This window comes from Muntiacus reevesi, chromosome 2, assembly GCF_963930625.1.
Source record: "Muntiacus reevesi chromosome 2, mMunRee1.1, whole genome shotgun sequence".
Classification (NCBI taxonomy): Eukaryota; Metazoa; Chordata; class Mammalia; order Artiodactyla; family Cervidae; genus Muntiacus; species Muntiacus reevesi.
Genome location: NC_089250.1, coordinates 81,130,124 through 81,151,612, shown reverse-complemented (window position 1 = coordinate 81,151,612; position 21,489 = coordinate 81,130,124). Strand labels below are relative to the sequence as shown.

Genomic DNA, 21,489 nt, shown 5'->3' with positions numbered 1-21,489 from the left:
CCAAAGCATGACTCAGTGGATTTAAGCTGACAATCTTTTGTCTGCTTCTTGGTATTCTTCCTGTTGTCTTTTAGCAAAGTTTATCCCCAAGCATTCATCCTCGGTCCATTATAATTCTTACCTTAACTGTTATTGACTGATTTCATATCATATGGATTGTTAACTATATCAGAGATTGAGACAACCACTCCACATTTGAAATTCAGAAGCTGAATTTTGTAGGTGAGACCTATCACTGGCCAGATATATTCTCAACACAAACTGTTGATTTTCTGTAGAGTTTTTTGCAAAAAGTTAGTATATTAATTTCCTGTGGCTACTGTAACAAGTTACTACAAATTAGCCTAGAAGAACAGAAATTTATTGTCTTGCAGTTCTGGACGCTAGAAGTCTAAAGTCAAGGTGTTGTCAGGGCTGCACTCCTGCTAAGCTTCTAGAAGAGACTCTATTCACCATCCCTTTTGGCTTTTGGTGGCTGTCGGGAGAGAGAGAGGAGATGGAATGGAAAGAAAAACCAAGATAAAAAAAATACATATCCTTAAACCTGTATCAGTCAGAATTTTCCAAAGAAACAGAAACTATAGTGTCTGTGTGTGTGTGCACCTGTGTGCTCAGTCATGTCCGACTCTTTGCAACCTCATGGGCTGTAGACTGCCAGGCTCCTCTGTCCATGGAATTTTCCAGGCAAGAATACTGGAATGGGTTGCCTTTTCCTTCTCCAGGGGAACTTCCCTAACCAAGGATCGAACCCATATTTCTTGTGTCCCCTGCATTGGCAGATTCTTTACCACTCTGCCGCCTGGGAAGCTGTTTGCATATATGTATACATATAATACACATGCACACAACCATATGTATTTGTACATGCATATACTTATTCATTTTAAGGAATTGGTTCATGTGATTGTGAAGGCTGGCTAGTCTAAAATTTGTAGAGCAGGGAATGTGCTGGTGATCCAGTGGTTAAGACTCCACATTCCCAATGCAGGGGGCCCAGTTTCAATCCCTGGTCAGGGAACTAGATCCCACATGCTGCAACTAAGAGTTTGCCTGTCAGAACTAAAGATTCTGGACAGCCAAATAAATAAATACTAAAAAAAAAAAATGTGTAGGGCAAATTGTCAAGCTGGAAACTATAAACGTATGTGTGTGTGTGTGCTCAGTCAATTCAGTTGTGTCCAACTTTTTGTGGCCCCATGGACTGTAGCCCATCAGACTCCTCTTGTCCATGGAATTTTTCAGGCAAGAATACTAAAGTGGGTTGCCATTTTCTTCCTCAAGGGGATCTTTCCAACCCAGGGGTCAAACCCAAATCTCTTGAATCTGCTGTATTGGCAAACAGATTCTTTACTGCTAGTGCCACCTGGGAAACCCAAAAATATAAGTGTGTGTATGCTTAGTTGCTCAGTCATGTCTGACTCTTGTGGATATGGAAGTTTAAAAATAGTAAAGCTCATATTTAGCACCAAGTTCCCCTTCACTAAGTTCCTCTGGCTGCAAATCTCAAATGTCTCCAGTGGCAGCAAGTAGCAACATTCCCACAGTCAGGTATTTCTTCTCAAACTCCATTTATATTGAATTTGAATTTCACATCTAATATACTCACTTTTCATTTCTTTACTGCTCTTTCATCTTTGTTGGCCTTGTTGCAGTTGACTGTTCTTGCAAATGTCTTATTGCTGAGAGATAAGGAGGCAGCACAACTACGTGCTTTGCTGTCTGTTTGATGAATGTATGGCAACCAGTCACTGGCAGACAGACCTTGAAGATGACGTGACTGATCATTGTTCATGATGTATGTCTGTTATTTTGTAGTGATTTGTGAACTGAAAAACAAGCAGTGAAGTTTGTACTTTATTTAATTAGAGTTATCATAATAACTAAAAATCTGACCTGTGTTGTTTGTCTGGTGTTACTCAACTAAATAGTGGTGACTGAAATTTGTGCATATCAGAGGCATGCAAAGTTGGACAATCTGTGTAGACATAAATTTTCATACATATCTATTAACACAAATTTGTCGATGCTTAAAAGTTTTTCCTGGCAGAGTGGGTCTTCAGATACTTAGGAGAACTCTTTTGTAAAGGAATGTTCCCAAGATTACACATTATCTATGCCCTGAACAGACCAGGGCATTCTATATCATTAAAGACCCAAATATCAATGCTATTTGTTAATCCAATTTGCATCCATACCAGATTCTAAGCTTGCTGAGAGTTGAAACAGCGTTTTATATATTTTATATAATCACAGAAACTAGGATACTTTCATGCCTACAATGTATTTTATGTTTGTGTGTACTTATATATATATATGTATATAGTGTAAGGAAGCAAAATTTGCAACTGCAAAATGTGTCCTTTGGTATGAGGGTTAACTTAAGCTGGTTATTTTTAAGAAACAGAAGACTCAGGAAGTCTGTCTTTTTACATAAAGGATTTAGATATAGGGCCAGTCCCTGGAGTAGAGCTGTCACCAGAGAATCTGCAAAGAACGAAGGCTAGGTGTGGTGGGGGAAACTGCAGCCTAGAGATCCCAGCCTACTCTGTGTCCCACAGTCTCTGCAGAGCCCAGCAAACAGATGTTCACCAAACGTTTGCTTTTCCATCTCCAGGTAAATTGCCTTCCTCTCCTTTGAAATCCCAAATCACTGCCACCAACATTCTCTTTTGTCTTTTGCTGAAGATGGTGTTTAAAGTGAGGGTTTTGGGCCATTTTGGCAAGTTACTTTGTTTTCCTGGGTCTTGCCTCTGTATACATTTCATTAAACTTCTGTTTGATTTTCTTTTGTTATCTGTTCTATGTTAATTTATTTTATTTTTATTTAAGTATAATTGATTCACAACATTGTGTTAGTTTCAGGTGTACGGCACAGGGATTCAGTATCAGTTATTACGAGATACTGGCTACAAGTCTTTGTGCTATACAGTATATCCTTGTTGCTTATCTGTTTTATGCATAGTACCTTGTATATGATAATCCCATACCCTAATTTGTCTCTCTCCTTTTCCCTCTCCCCTTAGTAGGATTGTAAATTGGTGCACCCATCATGTAAAACAGTATGGAATTTCTTCAAAACCTAAAAATAGAACTACCATACTATCCAGCAATTCCACACCTGGCTGTATACCCAGAAAAAAATGAAAACACTAATTCAAAAAGTTATATGCACCCAGCGTTTATAGCAGCATTATATATATATATATATATATATATATATATAGCCAAGACATTGAAGCAACCCAAGAGCCCAACAGAAGATTGAATTAAGATGTGTGTTACAGAGTCATAGAAAAGAATGAAACTTTGCCATTTGCCACAGTGTGGATGGGCCTAGAGACCATTTGCTTAGTGAAATAAGTCAGACAGAGAAAGACAAAGCTATATGATATCATTTATATGTGGAATCTAAAAAATAATACAAATAATGCATATGCAAAACTGAAACAGACTAACAGATACAGAAAAGAAACTTGACATAGAGAATATTATCTTTTGTTAATGTGGTGTATCACATTGATTGATTTGCAAAGGCTGAACTATTCTTGTGACCCTAGAATAAATCCAACTTGGTCATGTTGTATGATCCTTTTTATATATTGTTGGACTTGGTTTGCTAATATTTTGTAGAGGATTTTTTACATTTGTATTCATCAAAGATACTGGTCTATAATTTTATTTTTTTGTAGTGTCTTTGTCTGGTTTTGCTATCAAGGTAGTGGTAGCCTCATGGAATGAATTTGGAAATGTCTGTCCACTTCAGTTTATTTATTTATTTATTTATTGGTCCTGGGGTTTCTTTTTTTTAAATTTTTTAGAATTTATTTTCAGTTGTTTACCAGTGTTGCATTGGTTTCTGTCATACAGCAGCATACCATCCACATGAGTGATGTCGTGCAAGTATACACATGTCCTCTCCCTCTTGAGCCTTTCCTCCCATTCTCCTCCCCTCCCACGCCTCTAGGTTTTCACAGAGTACCGTTCGAGCTCCTGTGTTATTGAGCTCCACTAGCTGTCAGTTTTACATACGGTAATCTCTTCAGTTTTCTAAAATAGTTTGAGATAGGTGTATGGTAGAATTCCCCTGTGAAGCCTCCTGGTCCTGAACTTTTTGTCCAGGGTGTTTTTAAATTACATATTCAATTTCACTTCTAGTGATTGGTCTGTTCAAACTGTCTGTTTCTTCTTGACTCAGTCTTGGCAGGCTATGTGTTTCTAGAAATTTGCCCATTTCTTCTAGATTTTCCAATTCTTTGGCATATAACTGTTTCATAATATTCTCTTATAATTTTTCTATATCTTTGTGATTTCCAAATTGGAACGAAAGAGTTAAACTCTCATGTCAGTTTAATTCTTAGACCAGTCAGAAGAACCTAGACTGGTAGAGGAAAATTTCTTCCTCCTTGACAACATTAATACATGAATTAATAAATTAATTGGGAAGTTTCACAATGCTTTTCTTTCTCTCACCACAAGTAACACAAAACAGGTAGTATAGTAAATATCTTATGTAAGCTTTTTCTAATTAACTCAACAGTGAACTTGGTGAAGAATTAGTTCCTAAATGTCTTTTCTCTATCTTACAATTGTGATTATTTCAGATTAATCAGATATTTCCTGTTATAGGGATCAATTTCATTTGAGGACGTGACTGTGAACTTCACCTGCTCAGAGGATCTTGTGCAGGGACATAATGCGAGAAAACTACAGCATCCACATTTCACTCGGTAAGCAGAGTAACAGCATCAGGCCTATCTTCTCTTTGTTACCGAACATATGGATCCTTTGTAGAGTTTAATGGTATTTGATTTTGGATACCAGGAATATAGGTGGCCCAATGATAAAGAATTTGCCTGCCAATGCCGGAGATGTGATTTTGATCCCGGAGTCAGAAGATCCCCTGGTGGATGAAATGGCAACCAACTCCAGTATTCTTGCCTGGAAAATCCCATGGACAAGGGAGCCTACTGAGCTGCTGTCAAAAGTGTCGCGAAGAGTCAGACATGACTTAGTGACTGCATGGACCAGGAATATTGTTTGTGTTTTCACCTCCCCATTGAAAGATTTCAGTGGGTTCTTTCATTGTGCAGCTTCTGAAGCTGGACCTTGGTTTTTCTTCTAAATTCCTGAAGCCAGACAGCTTTCTCTATGTCCTATATCACTTTCTACTGTCAGGGTATTGCATTACCAAACCAGAGGAGATCATCAAGTTAGAGCAAGAAGCACCATGGATATCAGAGGAAGAATTTACAAGTCAGTGTTACCCAGGTGAGTAATCCAGGGGAAACTAGATCCTTGGTGGTTGTTTTAGGTACAGGCATCTTTGGAGCTTCAACAACAAAAAATCTTTGGAGCATTTTGAACAAACCCCTTTAGAAGCTCAATCTATTTGGAAATTACTAAGGATATTTAGCCTACATGCCTCAGACACCTAAATTCACCACAAGATATAGTCTCACACATAAATGTTTTCTTTTTGGCTCGGCTTTTTTTAGGAGTTTAATCCCTATTACCTGTACCTTGAATTTCTGTCTCATAATAAGTATTTTATCTTCATTAGTTCTCTTTGCTCTAGTGTTCTTGGTTGCCTACATTCCCTCCTATCAAGGACTTCTTTTGTTTTCAGGAGTTAATTAATTAACCAATGCTAAATTGAGTATTTGATCCATTCCAATCATGTTCTAAGTGAAAGAGATACCACAGTGGATGAACTAAGTCTTTTGCTATTAGGGAATTTACAGATTAGCAGGATACAGACACAGGAAGGTGACTGCAAAAAAATGGTTTAGAAGAGTGACAAGAGTAGAAGCAAGGAGATCAGTCAGGAAAAGTGATAATGCCATGAACCAGGCTTAGGAGGACAGAGCATATATAGTGATGGAGTTCTAGATATATGATGATAGTGAGGCTAACAAAATTAGCGTGCAAACTCTAATATACCTCCTCTGATAATTTCTTGGAATACTTTCATTCCTCTGATAATTTCTTGGAACAACATCCTTGTCTGCTTGTGCTCCATGTCACATTTACTACATAATTCTCTGAGCATGTTTTATGGTGAATTCCATTCTTTGTAATTCATCCATTCTTACTCTACCTTTTATTCTCTATTCCTGATGTTTCTTTCACCTCTTTTATCCATTTTGAAAGGTATGTTTGTTAGTTCAGTTCAGTTCAGTCACTCACTCGTGTCCAACTCTTTGCCACCCCATGAATCACAGCACACCAGGCCTCCCTGTCCATCACCACCTCCCGGAGTCTACCCAAACCCATGCCCATCGAGTCGGTGATGCCATCCAGTCATCTCATCCTCTGTCGTCCCCTTCTCCTCCTGCCCCCAATCCCTCCCAGCATCAGGATCTTTTCCAGTGAGCTAACTCTTCGCATGAGGTGGCCAACGTATTGGAGTTTCAGCTTCAGCATCGCCACATAAATATATGTACATTCATTGCCAACTTTCCTCCCCTTTTCTACCGCAAAGTAGCTTTGATTAGTTGGTTCATTGTCACCCCTTCCCCTCAAATCCTAAGAAAAGTGGAGGAAATGGGAAAATTTATTTGGGAGTTTTATCTCAAAAGAATGATTCTGAAACCAAAGAGATAAATAAAGTATATTTGTTTATTAGGCAAATTTAAGAATTATTTTCATTCATAACATATGTTTAATTTTTCTTGTCTTTAGAAGAGTTGAAAGTTGATGGTGTGATAAAGAGCAAAGAAAACAAAGATAGACATATATGGCAAGCTGCATTTATTATTAACAAAAAAGTAATTACAGAGAAAGAGAATATATTAAGAAAGTCATTTAATTTTTGCATAGACTCTATTCCTTCTGGAAAAATGTGGAATAAATATAACCCAGATGGAATCAGTTTAGAAAATATGTCAGAGTTAACCACTAATCATAGAAACTATTCAAGAAAGAAACCTGGTGATACCAATGGATGTGAGAAATTACTTCCTGAAATTAATCATGAGAAAACTCATACTGGGGAGAAACATAATGAATTTAATAAAAATGGGAGCACTTTCTATCTTAGTGAGGATTTTATTCAACAAAAGAGAGACACAAGAGAGGCACAGTGTGGAGCAACTATTTGAATATAATTCATACATTAAAACCTTCCAATGTAATGCTCTTTTCGTTACTCAAGAGAGAACTCACACTGGAGAGAAACTCTGTGATTATGATGAATGTGAGAAAACTGTCAGGGATGAGTCAAACCTCATGTTACCTCAGATAATTTACTCAAAGAAGACTCACTATAAGCTTAATGCATCTAGGGAAACCTGTGATAAGTCAGTCTTCTGGAAGAAATGTCATACACTTTAGATATGGGTGAGAAATACCATGTTACACCATGAGTGTAACATATGTGGAAAAAGGCTTCTCCCAGAAGCCAAACCTCACAGTACACCAGAGGACACACACAGGAGAAAAACCCTATCAATGTAATGAATATGGGAACTCTTTTTACCATAAGCCAGCCCTCACTGTACATCAAAGAATTCATACAGGAGAGAGACCCTATGAATGTACTAAGTGTGGGAAAACCTTCTATCAGAACTCAGCCGTCCATCAACATCAAAGAACACACATGGGTGTGGAAAATCTTTCTCCCAAAAGTCAAATTTGACTGTGCATCAGAGGTCTCACATGGGAGAAAAATGTTATAAATGTGATGAGTGTGAGAAATCTTTCAGTATAAGGTCAAAAATCACGGTACATGAGAGAATACACTCAGGGGAGAAGCCTACAAATATAGTTAATGTGGGAAAACTTATTATATGAAGCCAACCCTCAGTAAATATCAAAGACTTCACACAGGGGAGAAAATATATTAATGTACTGAATGTAGGAAGACTGTCTCTGGGAAGTCAGTTCTTCTTAAACATCAGAGAACTCATACAGGACAGAAACTTTGTGCATGTGTTGTATGTAGAAAAATCTTTTCTGAGAAGTCAACCCTTACCAAACATCAGAGGATTCATTCTGGGGAGAAACCCTACAAATGTAACAAGTGTGGCAAAGCTTTCTGCCCAAAGTCACAACTCATTCAACATCAGAGGATTCATAGAGGGGAGAAACCCTATGAATGTCAAGAATGTGAGAGAACATTTTGCCAGAAGGCATCCCTCGATGTACATCAGAGAACACACATATGAGAGAAGCCCTTTGATTGTGAAGTGTGGAAAATCATGTTATGGCAGTTCAACCCACCTTAAACATGAGAAAACTCACACAGGGGAGAAATCTTATAATGGTAATGAGTGTGCAAAGACCTTCAACTACACACCAACTCTTGTCACACATCAGAGAATACATGCAGAAGAGATACGATGTAAAGATGGGTGTATAATACATTCCTCCCATAATTAAGAGGCTTTGGTATGATAGAAACTGTGTCTGCGAAAGAAACTCTATGCCTGTAATGAATGTGGGAAGTCCTTGTACCAGAAGTCAGCCTTCAGTTTATATCAGAGAACCACATGGAAGGAATCCTGGCAGTGTTTTTATATGCAAAAATGCATTTCCCTTTGCTGCTGGACACGTTGCTCATCTATATTTGTCACATCCATGTGACATCCTCTCTCACATCCATGTGGGACAATGTGAATGGGATCTGGCCAATGGGATGTGAACATAATGATGTCATTCACTTTCAGGTCTGAGACATAATGGGCTCCATGTTCTCTGTTCTCTGTGGGGTAGGAATGTAGCTGACTTCCATTGAGAGGTCTGTACACACTGTATACTGGTGAACTGACACAAGAGTAGAGACTTCTGTCAAAACCCTGAATGTTTAGAAGGTTCATCCATAAATCAAAGTACTTTTAATTGGAAAGATCAGAGTAAAAAAAATCTATTGGTTACAAACAAATATAGAAAGACTTACCAAAAGGTGATATTTTATCGAGCCTCAGGTAAATCAGTAGAATAAAACTTTATAAACATTTGACTTTCTGAAAGTTTTCAGTAAAACATGCTTTATCATATTTCAGAGAATTCTTATTGAGGGAGGCAATTTAGAAAAAACAGAGAAATTTAAAAAATGTTTTGGTAACAAAATTCTGTAAGTGAAAATATTTCCTATGAATGTAGCCACTGTAGTACATGTGGTTTTGTAAAACATCATAATAGTTTTAATTAATAGGTATATAGTATTATGAGAAGCTCTTGAACTGTGGGGGACTTTTATATTAAAGTATATTATATATTATTTTCTGTGTTTAAAATTTTCACTGGCACTCAAGAAAATCAAACTAAAACATCAAGATCCTGAATTTAATGCCCACTATGACTTTCTCATCATTGTAAATGTCACTGTAGTCTTTTATATTTTACCACAATATATATTTTATGTGAAATAATGCTTGACACATTTAAAGTATCATACTAGTTGACCTTTGAATAATGGAGGGGTTAAGGAAACTGAACCTCTGTGCCCTTGAGAATAAGAATATATTGGCCTCCATATTTTCAGTTCCACAATCACAAATTCGACCAACCATTTATTATATAGTCCTGTAGTATTTACTACTGAAAAAAATTCACATGTGAATGGACCCACACAGCTCAAACTTGTATTGTTCAAGGGTCAACTGTACACACATTTTCTCTACTATTTTATGGCATACATTAATAAGTATGAGCATTGTTACTGAATTAGCTCTTCAGTAAAGAAATCAACGGTATTTTTGCCAGCCACATGTTTCTCAAATAACAATTATTTACATATGAAGTACAGGCTAAGTTAACAATTTTTATCTCTAGCATAAGCCTGATGTTAAGAATCTGTGAACAGTAATGCTCTTTTTGCTTATCACCATAAAATGTGCTCAGTGAGAAAACCTCCTCTTTCAATATCCTCAAATGTTTAAATGGGGGCTCTTGGTAGGTTTGAGTGTGCCAGCCTAAGTTAGATGTACTTAGGAATTATTTGTACAGTAACATGCTATATACTGTTGTCTTTACTTCCCAGTGTTAGCAGCCATGGATAGTGTGGTGCTGATGTTGACAGACTTGTTCTGTAAAAGGCCATATAATAAATATTTTAAACTTGTAGGCCACTTTGCTTTCTGTCATTTTTTCTTTTTAACAACCTATAAAAACCATTTTTAGCTCAAGGATCATTGAAAAACAGGCTGTTGGCCAGATCTGGCCTTTGGGCTAGTATACTGATCTCTGGGTAAAGCAGTTAAGAGCATGAACTCTGGAACCACAGTTACTAGACTCAAATCCCAGTTCTACTACATATTAGCTGTGTGACCTGGGCCAAGTCCCTTAACATCTGGTCTGCAATTTCCTTATTGCAAAATGATGATAATGATATTACCTACCCCAGTGGAGATTAGGTAAGTTAGTAAATGTAAACTACTTAGATCATTGTTTAGAGTATAAGTGTTAGCTTTTCTATGAGGAGTGTAATTTCCTCACAAAAGATTTGTAGGAGCTTTTATAGACTAGATATTCCATAGCTATGTCTCATTTGTTCCATGCCAGCAGAATGTTGTGTTTGTTTCATTGTCCATCTTTCCTTCATATGATACAGAAGATAATGATCTAACCTCATTTATTTTCAGTTTTTGACATATAATTGACAAAATTGTAAGATACAGTTGGCTGTCCATATCCAAGCATTCCACATCTGTGCATTCAACCAACCATGAATTGAAAATATTTGAAAAATAGATTCTGGAAAGTTCCAAAAAGCAAAACTTGAATTTGCTGCATGCCAGTACTATTTACATATCATTTACATTGTATTTATAACTATTTACATAGTATTTTCACTGTAGTAGGTATTATTTAATCTAGAGTTGGCTTAAATTATATGGGAGGGTGTCCATAAGTTATATGCAAGTAATACCCTATTTTATGTAAAGGATTTCAGTATCTGACATGGATCCTGGAACCCTTTTAGGACATTTGGTCCTGTCCAAAACATCCATTGAGACATTTGGTCCATGATTCATGAAATAATGCAAACATTTAACTTCATCAAAAATTTGTTGTTTTTGTTGTATGCAATTCATGATGGATTTTGGATTTCACATTTATTCTTCCTTGTCATAAAGTCTTGCAGGGTTACTCTTAGGTTAATGTTCAACTGCTCTTGAGTATGTATTGACCTGATTATTGGTTTTGTATTCATTATACCTGCTAACAATTTTGGTTACATCAATTTGATTTTGTTAATTTCACTGTGAAGTTGGGGTGGCCATCTTTGAATGTGACCACCAAGAACTGGGTGATAACTTGTTCACTGCTTTGCTATTCATCCTTTAACACTTCAGCAGATATCCAAATTGAAAGATGATGCACTACCATCAGCTTTTGAAATTTGTTATGCCAATCTTTCACTGTGTTGCTTGTCCTCTGATCACCATTTAGTACTGAGTTATAGACATTCCAAGTTTCTGATGGAAATCTTGCAGCTTCTAGTGTTCTGCTTCGGCCATTCTTTCCATGGACATACACTCTAACTTAATCCATTAGGTATCTAAATTTTCTTTTGCATTCTCCCCAGGGAATGAAAAAAGTGTCCTTTAAAACATGGATGTACACTTACGTTGTGGTGGTTTAGTCGCTAAGTCATGTCCAACTCTTGCGACCCCATGCCCGCCAAGCTCCTCTGTCCGTGGGATTTTCCAGGCAAGAATACTGGAGTGGATTGCCATTTCCTTCTCCAGGGAGTCTTCCCAACCCAGGAATCAAACCCGGGTCTCCTGCATTACAGGCAGATTTTACCGACTGAGCTATGAGGGAAGCCCATACACTTATACATGTTACTTTCCATTGTTATATACTGGAGTAATATCCTGGAGTAGGAAGGGATCCTGCACTCAAGTACAGAATTCCTTCAGGTGGACACGGTGGTAATTAATCTACAGTAACAGGCAGAGAGCTACATGGGTGGATGTGGTAGTGGAAATCTTTGGTGGTGGGAGTCTCCACTTCCCTTTTTTTAGTGAAGTAGGAAGCAAGAAGGGGGAGGTGGTGAGAAGGATTAAAAAGAGATGATGAGGTGTGAAATACTCATTTAGAATAATAGCATAGATCAGGCAAAGTTATAATTATTAAAGTGAGGGTAGTCAGTGTGGTTCTGGGTTTTTCCTCCAGTTATGTTTATTTGCATTGCTGCAGCATGGAATAGATGGGCAGTTGGGTTTATCCAGAGCTTTCAATTTACCAAGCAGGAATGATGAGGTGACAGGGAGGTGAGGTTGAGGATGTAAGACACTGATTATAATGATTAACCATGGACTTGACACTAGTTTACTAGGGAGGGAGAAGTCATAAGGGAGTAACTTAGTACTATATGGGTTGGCGATATGGGTTGGGTCACGATGTCTTGATTCAGGGCATTAGAAGGAGTAAACTGTAAAGAAAGCAAGTCGGAGTTAGAGTCGGATGCTTCTGGGGGCTCCAGTCCTTAGACAGGACAAAGTCCAGGTAGGGTACCATCTTAGGGAACGTGAAAGCTTGAAGTAAGGCAGAGGATAAAAGTGTCACTCATGGAGCCAAGAGGTCATTGGAAGGATTATAATGTGTACACTGAAATTTCCAAGAAGTGAGGGGAGCAGTGTTGCACGATACCACCAAATTATAACCTCTTCACAGATGAGGGAACTGTGTGCCCTGTACAGTAGCCTCCGAAGCACAGCACAGAGGATATAGAGTTCAAAGAGTGAATACCTGTGGGATGCTGAGGGTGAAAAGCATAGGTGAGCTTAGTTTTAGGAGGTAGAAGAACTGAGCCTCGGGTGCCTTGGTGGGATCATACTGAAACGAAAATCTCCAGGAGGGAAATTTAAATTCTGAAAATGTACCTAGCATTGTTGGCACTAGAGCATCCCAGATCACCTGAGAGGTGGAAATGGGCAAAGCCCTGGGCGGGGGAGTTGTGCCCCAAGAAAAAGGCAAGAAGTCCACCCCCCAGGCAAAAGCTCCGCTTTCAGGAACAGAAAATGGCCAAAGAATTTCATGCTGGGTCAGAGTGTCCTTGCTCTTAAAGTCTGTTGGTCTCGGCAAAAGAGGGTCCTAACACTAAAAGCGTCCTCCAGCTGTGTCATCTTTAAGGATGAGCAACCAGTGCGACTCCCAGGGGAGTGCTACTCCGTTTGGCCAGTTGGAGGATGCAGTACCTGGGGCTTTCGAAGTGGATGGGCTCAGTGACTCCGGTGTGACTAGGACAAATATGTCATATCTAGCTTTAGTCCCGAACCAGGGAACGGGTACCGTGCCGCACCATCACCACGTTCTCGGGGTGAACCTGGGCGTCTGCGGCGCCAGGGGGCTCTCAGGCTCATAGCAGCAGCGCGGGTGGGGCTGCAGAGCCGGGCGGGGCGAGGAGGGATTGGGCTGTGGAGCGGGGCGGGGCGGGGCTCCCGGTAGAGCGCACAGCGCAGCCTTTGCCAACATCTGCCCTCAGCCAATCACAAGCCTTCCTTCTGGCTTTCCTCTGAAAGTCTTCCTCCCGCTGCTCTTTTTCTTTTCCCTCCTTGTTTCCCGCCGGCATGTAGAGTCAGCTGGTAGGTTACATTTCCGCTTCCGGCGCTGTCCATGCGGGCCTGAGGAAGAGTAGCAGTTGGGACCCCGGTAACGGCCGCGGGCTGGGGGAAGAGGCGGCAGTCTGGTCTTCCGGACTGGGGCTCCAAGAGAGTCGCGAGTCGCGCGCGTGGTAAGGTTCTCCCTCGGTTCTTCTGGACAGTCTGCTCCTGAGGAGCGTCTCTTGCGCGGGGCAGACATATTTCGTACCTGCCAGAGAAGTGTTGAATGAAATTCACTCAGAGAGCCAGGACCGGGAGGGAAGGTGACAGGTCGTTTCATAGCTGGATAATCCTAGCAGTGACTGAGACCTGAGCCAGATCTGTTGACTCCAAATTGTGTTTTTCTCACCACCCCACGCCCCCACGCCCCACCCAACCGTAAGAAGGAGAAAGTCATCCGTACAAGTTCGGAACCAAAATATATTCATAGTAGAGGGGAAAAATAATGTCTGAAATTCTTCACCTGTTTAGTCAAAGCTTTCCTAGAATCCAGCTCTCCTAACTCCCGGCTAGTGTTTGTCTGGGTGGTGGTGTTTTTTTTTTTTTTTACATTATGCTGGTATATGTGGCCTTTCTGTTTCCTCTGGTGAGTGTCTGTAGGAAGTCTCTGACTGACCGCCAACAATTGTGCAGACTTCTGATGTCCCTATAGAGTGTCACAGAACATGGGTTTGGATTTCCTCCACTAGTTTAGATCTTAGCTGTAGTCGTCTCCGTGTACAATGCCTAACTTATTATAGGCTGATGCAAATATTTATTGAACTGAAATAAATTTAGTACCTTATTTGATTAAGTAACCTCACCCGCCCCCTCTTTTTTTCCCCAAGCAAGCGCGCAGATTGTATGTGACCTGATTTTCTAAAAAACTCTTCAGTCTAGTGGTTCCTAATTTTATGGGCCATGAATTCCTGGGACTCTCAGAAGTCATTGTAAGGGTTTCTGCAAACCTATGTGGTGTCAGTAGGGAGATATTGCCGCTTTTTAAAATATATATACATGTATTAGAACTTAAAAATTTTGCATATTCAGCAATTGCTAAATGTAACACTGCTATTATGTTGGAAGATTATAAAATGATTTTATTTTTCAAAATAAAATATCTTAAAAATATGTAAATGTGAAAGCCATTTCATTAATCCAGTTGATTTTTAAGGCTGAGTTTATAGGGTAACCACTAGTCACATGTGGCTATTTAAATTTAGAGTTGAATTAAGTAAAGTTAAATAAAATTTAAATTCAGTTTCACTAGTTCTTAATACCTACATGTACTGAGTTGAAAAATACAGGATATTTAAGACAAAAGTAACCTAAGCAAAGGTAACCAAATTTATAGCAAAATAGAAAAAAGTGAAATCAGGGATAATATTAAGCAGTTTCCCCCCCCCCTGTTGAGTAACAGAGGTGGGAAATATATATCTTTTCATAAAGATTTTAATGAAATTTGCTATTTTCTCTGGGTTTTTATTTTTATTTTTTTGATTGTAAAATGCTTCTCTTGCCTCCATCCCACTCAGTATAGGTTAGAGTTACTTGTGAATTGGTAAAAGGCCACTATGGACGCTAAGGACCAGAAGAAACACAGAAAGAAAAACAGTGGGCCCAAAGCTGAAAAGAAGAAGAAACGGCATCTGCAAGATCTCCAACTTGGTGATGAGGAAGATGCCCGGAAGAGAAACCCCAAAGCATTTGCAGTCCAGTCTGCTGTGCGGATGGCGAGATCCTTTCACAGGTATGTTTAACTGGAGTCTAGTGGTTCTTTCTTTCATTTATTCTTTTTAAATAGTAGGAGCCTCTCCAGTTATTTGGGTTCATGAGTCTGTTCCAACTCTGAAGGACATGGAGGTACAGGCTGTGTTTCTTGTACTGAAATGTAAGTCTTTCCTGTGGAAGCCACTTAGCCTCCAGCATCTGCATACAGATTGGCTTCTTTTGTCCAAGAGAAAAACTTAAGAATTTAAAGAATTTATAAATTTTAAACAATTTCTATGACAACAGGTACACTTGTGTTTTTTTCTGGATATCTTTCATATAATTACAGTGTGTTGTATTAAATAGCTTTCATTAATGAGTCCTTATTAGAGGTATATTAAACATTATTGAATTAAATTCTTCTAATAGAGCCAAAGCCTCCTCTTTTATTTATTATGGTACACTGCCTCCATGTTTGTCTCTTGTTTTCTTTTTAAAGTATTGAAGTCAGCTAATAAGGCAAACAGACTTAAGGTGTGTATGGTTTTCAACTCTGTACTATTGAAGTCAGCCTGATATATATATATATTTACTGAAGTGGTTATTTGGACTGGGACCAGAAGTTAACAATGTATAATTGTATTCACATATTGTCTGTTCTGCTCTCTTTAAAGTCTTTGCTTCTAGGGAGAATGCCTTCTATATTGAAAGTGAATTTTTTTTTTTTTTAAACACACAAATAGGACTCAGGATTTGAAGACAAAAAAGCATCACATTCCAGTGGTTGATCGAACTCCACTAGAGCCCCCACCAATAGTGGTGGTTGTGATGGGGCCTCCAAAAGTTGGGAAGAGCACTTTGATTCAGTGCCTCATTCGGAACTTTACCAGACAGAAGCTGACAGAGATCAGGGGCCCTGTAACAATCGTGTCAGGTAAGAGGTGCTATCACAGACTGGCGTGGCAAGTGTAGTCATCTGGGGGACATGCATGTCTTTGTTGAACACTTTCTTGGCTGGTAAATGTTAAAGTAATATTGTCACTTCATGTTACTGCTCTTATACTTTTATTGTGGCTGTAGCTTCAGAAAAGGATAGATTCCCCAAGGTAATAATAATGTAAATATATACTTTATTCTGACTGCTATATGGATTTGCAAGCTGTGCTCCTCTGAAAGGCTTGGCAGACCGGGGTGGGCTGGCTTGGTCATGGTGAGCACCTTCATTTAACAGATAGTGAGTACCTGGTATGCACCAGACATAGCTGCTTGCTCTCATGAAGCCACATTCTTGTGGAAGTGAGGGAGTTTTTCATTTCTTTTTCCTGTGAGAACTCATCTGCTCTGGGAAATGGTGACCTTTCTAAAGTCTGAGGGAAGATGAAACAAATTCTCATATGACAGTGGTAGAATCTGGTCTCTTCTGATAGCAATAATATATTTGGATTAAGGCTTTTCTTTTTCTTAAGGCATTCCCATGATTATGACTGATTTCTTTTAGTTTAATTTAAAAATAATGATTGCTACAGGAACTTTCTGTTGCATTATGTTTGAGGGTTTTTTCCGCTGTTGTGAGAACAGGGAAAACTTTGATAAAGATAGAAATGTTAACCCGCTTCTAAATATCATGATCATGGCCATCATGAAGCCTACTTATCTGCCCATCCAGTTGCAATTTTGCCTGTTTGAGCACTTGATTCATAGGATAGACTAGAGAACATAGCAAGAAAACTAAGATGGAATTTGTTTGATTAGTTTTCTCCCATAAAAATGAATTTCTGATATACTCTTGTGAATGTATAAGGTGCATAAAACAGGTACAATTAAAAAATAATAACAATTAGAATTAACAGATTTTTTCCAAGATTTTTTAAAAGTAAGATTTTCATTTTTTCACTTATAGGTAAAAAGCGCAGACTCACCATTATTGAATGTGACTGTGACATTAACATGATGATTGACCTGGCTAAAGTAGCAGATTTGGTAAGTCACTGGGGATAGCATGGGTTTCTGATGGGGACTTACAGCAGTGAGATAGGTTATTTATCACGTGTTGAAGGAAAGAAAGGTTTAAGATTATAGAAAGAATGATGAGTATCATCAGGGATACAAAAGATGTGTTTGAATTGGTGATGATAATGATAATTGTCATAATAAATAGAATGTGCATAATGAAACGTATTCCGAAATCTAAAGGCAAACCATAGGTCAGAGAGAACCTTTAATGAATGTAGCTAATAAAAGCTCATTGATGGGACTTCCTTGGTTGTCCAGTGGCTGAAACTACCTGCTCCTAATGCAGGGGGTCCAGATTCAAATCCTGGTCAGGGAATTAGATTCCTCCATGCTGCAACTGAAGATCCTGCGTGTTGCAGCTAAAACCTGGCACAACCAAATAAATACATATATATTTGTTTAAAGCTCATTTAGATATACATACATACATACAAGTTTATAATAATACCATTTCTTGGACCTTTGCTAACCGCTTCTACAAATTTAGCTCAGCTAATCCCCCAGGATGCCTTTGAAGTAAGTAGGTATTATAACTCTAGTTTATATATGATGAAATTGAGGCTCCCAGAAATAAACAACTTATCTCAGGATGGGACCTCTGTTCTTGGTTGTGTCAGAAACTCTGTTCTTAAATTATGATAAAATATGGATCTTTTTTACCGTATTGGGTAAAAAAAATCTCATGACAACTCCTGAGTATTTACAATAGAAAAATCTATGCTTTACTTAGCATATGGAAATTTTATAGCCTTGATTGCATTTATAGAAATGTTAATGTCTGTTAATTACCTTTAAAACTAGCAAAAATAAAGCCAAAGAGGAAAAACATATTGATTAGTAAGTGTGGGTTGACAGATACCTTTTTTAAAAAAAAATTTTTTTTGTTTAGCACCTCCAAAGAGCTATTTGGGACAAAGAGCTGCAGATTTTATCCTTTGGCCCAGGAACTCCTAAAACATAAAAAGTAATTTAATATAGGTGTTACAGTTGTGCCATCTTAATATCAGAGAAATAGTACCATTAAAATTTTGAATATGTAATGCTACCATTAATAAAAATAAATGTTATTGCCAATACAAAATAGTATAAACTTATTAAATCTTGTGTACTTAAAGTGATTGAAATAGTTCAGCATGTCATTAGTTTCTCTTTTATATAATGTACATCATATACTAATTTTATTTATTTTTTTCTGTAAACTTTTTATTTTGTATTGTAGTATAGCCAATTAACAATATTGTGACAGTTTCAGGTGAACAGCAAAGGGAATCATATGCAGATACACTTGTATCCATTCTCCCCCAGACTCCCCTCCCATCCAGGCCACCATATAACACTGAGCAGAGTCCCATTGGTTAGCCAGTCTTAAATGTAGCAGTGTGTACATGTCCATCTTTTTGTTGTTGTTGTTGTTGTTGCAAAAGTAAAGTTTATTAAATGGCAAAACATTTTTATAATAAAAATTCTTAAAATGTTGGTGCAATATTGGACAGTAAAAGCAGAACAAATAATCGATAGCTTTCCTTTTTAGTTTCAAAGTTTGGGCATTCCGATCAGAAGTCATGTTACATTGTATGTTATAGTTTCAGTATATTTATCCCTTTGATTTTTTTTTTTTTATTAGTTGGAGGCTAATTACTTCACAATATTTCAGTGGATTTTGTCATACATTGATATGAATCAGCCATAGAGTTAAACGTAGTCCCCATCCAGGTCCCCCCTCCCACCTCCCTCTCCACCTGATTCCTCTGGGTCCTCCCAGTGCACCAGGCCTGAGCACTTGTCTCATGCATCCCACCTGGGCTGGTGATCTGTTTCACCATAGATAATATACATGCTGTTCTTTCGAAACATCCCACCCTCACCTTCTCCCACAGAGTTCAAAAGTCTGTTCTGTACTTCTGTGTCTCTTTTTCTGTTTTGCATATAGGGTTATCGTTACCATCTTTCTAAATTCCATATATATGTGTTAGTATGCTGTAATGTTCTTTATCTTTCTGGCTTACTTCACTCTGTATAATGGGCTCCAGTTTCATCCATCTCATTAGAACTGATTCAAATGAATTCTTTTTAACGGCTGAGTAATATTCCATGGTGTATATGTACCACAGCTTCCTTATCCATTCATCTGCTGATGGGCATCTAGGTTGCTTCCATGTCCTGGCTATTATAAACAGTGCTGCAATGAACATTGGGTTGCACGTGTCTCTTTCAGATCTGGTTTCCTCAGTGTGTATGCCCAGAAGTGGGATTGCTGGGTCATATGTTAGTTCTGTTTCCAGTTTTTTAAGAAATCTCCACACTGTTTTCCATAGTGGCTGTACTAGTTTGCATCCCCACCAGCAGTGTAGGAGGGTTCCCTTTTCTCCACACCGTCTCCAGCATTTATTGAAAAGCTGGTTTTTTGAAAAGATAAACAAAATTGACAAACCATTAGCCAGACTCATTAAGAAACAAAGGGAGAAGAACCAAATCAACAAAATTAGAAATGAAAATGGAGAGATCACAACAGACAACACTGAAATACAAAGGATCATAAGAGACTACTACCAGCAGCTCTATGCCAATAAAATGGACAACTTGGAAGAAATGGACAAATTCTTAGAAAAGTATAACTTTCCAAAACTGAACCAGGAAGAAGTAGAAGATCTTAACAGACCCATCACAAGCAAGAAAATCGAAACTGTAATCAAAAATCTTCCAGCAAACAAAAGCCCAGGACCAGATGGCTTCACAGCTGAATTCTACCAAAAATTTAGAGAAGAGCTAACACCTATCTTACTCAAACTCTTCCAGAAAATTACAGAGGAAGGTAAACTTCCAAACTCATTCTGTGAGGCCACCATCACCCTAATTCCAAAACCAGACAAAGATGCCACCAAAAAAGAAAACTACAGGCCAATATCACTGATGAACATAGATGCAAAAATCCTTAACAAAATTCTAGCAAATAGAATCCAACAACATATTAAAAAAGTCATACACCATGACCAAGTGGGCTTTATCCCAGGAATGCAAGGATTCTTTAATATCCATATACTAATTTTAAAAGTATACACGTATTAAGAAAAATGCCTTTCATATAAGATTTCAAAAGGAACACATGCCTTTGGTGAGAGATTCAAATTGCTACAGGGTATGCACAATGCATGATTTTTGCTTTCCTTTCTCTGACCCCTTATTCTCAGTCCCTCTCCAATATCTTTCCAGATATGTATAGAAACACACATACAACCCTTTTAAAGCTCACACTATTTATCATACATGCTGTTCTGTGCTTTGCTTTTTTTTCACTTAGTATATCTTCAAGGTGTAAAATAAGTACTATAGTTCAACCTCATTCTTTAAGTATCCAATTATGTAGATACTTAAAGATTTATTGATTTATTTATTCCAGCTTAATTTGATTGCTCTGTTCTGGGTTGTCACAAAGCCTCTGAAGTCACAGTGAAGGCACAGTGGTATATGGATTTGTGTGCACATGTATGAACATTGGAGGATTAATAGTGGCTTCACTTATCTTTAGTTGACAAAGGGTAGTGCTCTTCTCCGTCATGGTGATTCCCTAAATTATCGTTTGATTTAGTCTGGAGCAGGAATTGGCAAGCTTTTTCTATAAAGGACAACATAGTAGATATCTTAGGCTTTGTGGGTCCCAGTTTCTGTTGTAATTACTCAGTTGGCGGTTGTAGTGCAAGTGCAGTGTGGACAATATATAAAGAAATCAACCTGGCTGCGTTCCAGTAGAACTTTAGTTATAAAACAAGTGATAGGCCAGATTTGGCTCATGAGCCATAGTTTGGTGGTGGTCTATTTTGAGTAGCCTCCTTAAGAAATTGTGTCTTCTGTTTTTAGGTTTTGATGCTTATAGATGCCAGCTTTGGGTTTGAAATGGAAACATTTGAATTTCTAAACATCTGCCAAGTACATGGCTTTCCTAAAATCATGGGCGTTCTCACTCACCTGGATTCCTTCAAGCATAATAAGCAACTGAAGAAAACGAAGAAACGACTAAAACATAGGTTCTGGACAGAAGTCTACCCGGTAGGAAGAGAATTAATTATTGAATATTAACATTGTAATCCTTTAAAAATAGAATAAGTAGGAGAGATTAACAAACGTCTCTGCAGGATCACCTCCTTAGTTTCGTTAATATATCTGTTCATAGTCCCTGGAATATTGCCTTTAGATAATCTTTGTTCTGGACTTATTTCTGTGTCTCATTGGTCTCTGC

The 21,489-nt window shown here is 38.2% G+C and overlaps 1 protein-coding gene across 1 annotated transcript in view; it reads left to right on the top strand.

Annotated features, from left to right (window-relative positions):
- Positions 1–13,558: 13,558 nt before the first annotated feature.
- Positions 13,559–21,489, top strand: part of BMS1 (BMS1 ribosome biogenesis factor) — a 28,519-nt gene continuing 20,588 nt past the window's right edge. The window contains exons 1-5 of the mRNA XM_065922226.1: positions 13,559–13,684; positions 15,068–15,282; positions 15,986–16,176; positions 17,143–17,222; positions 21,111–21,299. Of these exons, the coding sequence (XP_065778298.1) occupies positions 15,107–15,282; positions 15,986–16,176; positions 17,143–17,222; positions 21,111–21,299 (636 nt within the window). The 5' untranslated portion in view covers positions 13,559–13,684; positions 15,068–15,106. The remainder of the gene's footprint in view (positions 13,685–15,067; positions 15,283–15,985; positions 16,177–17,142; positions 17,223–21,110; positions 21,300–21,489) is intronic.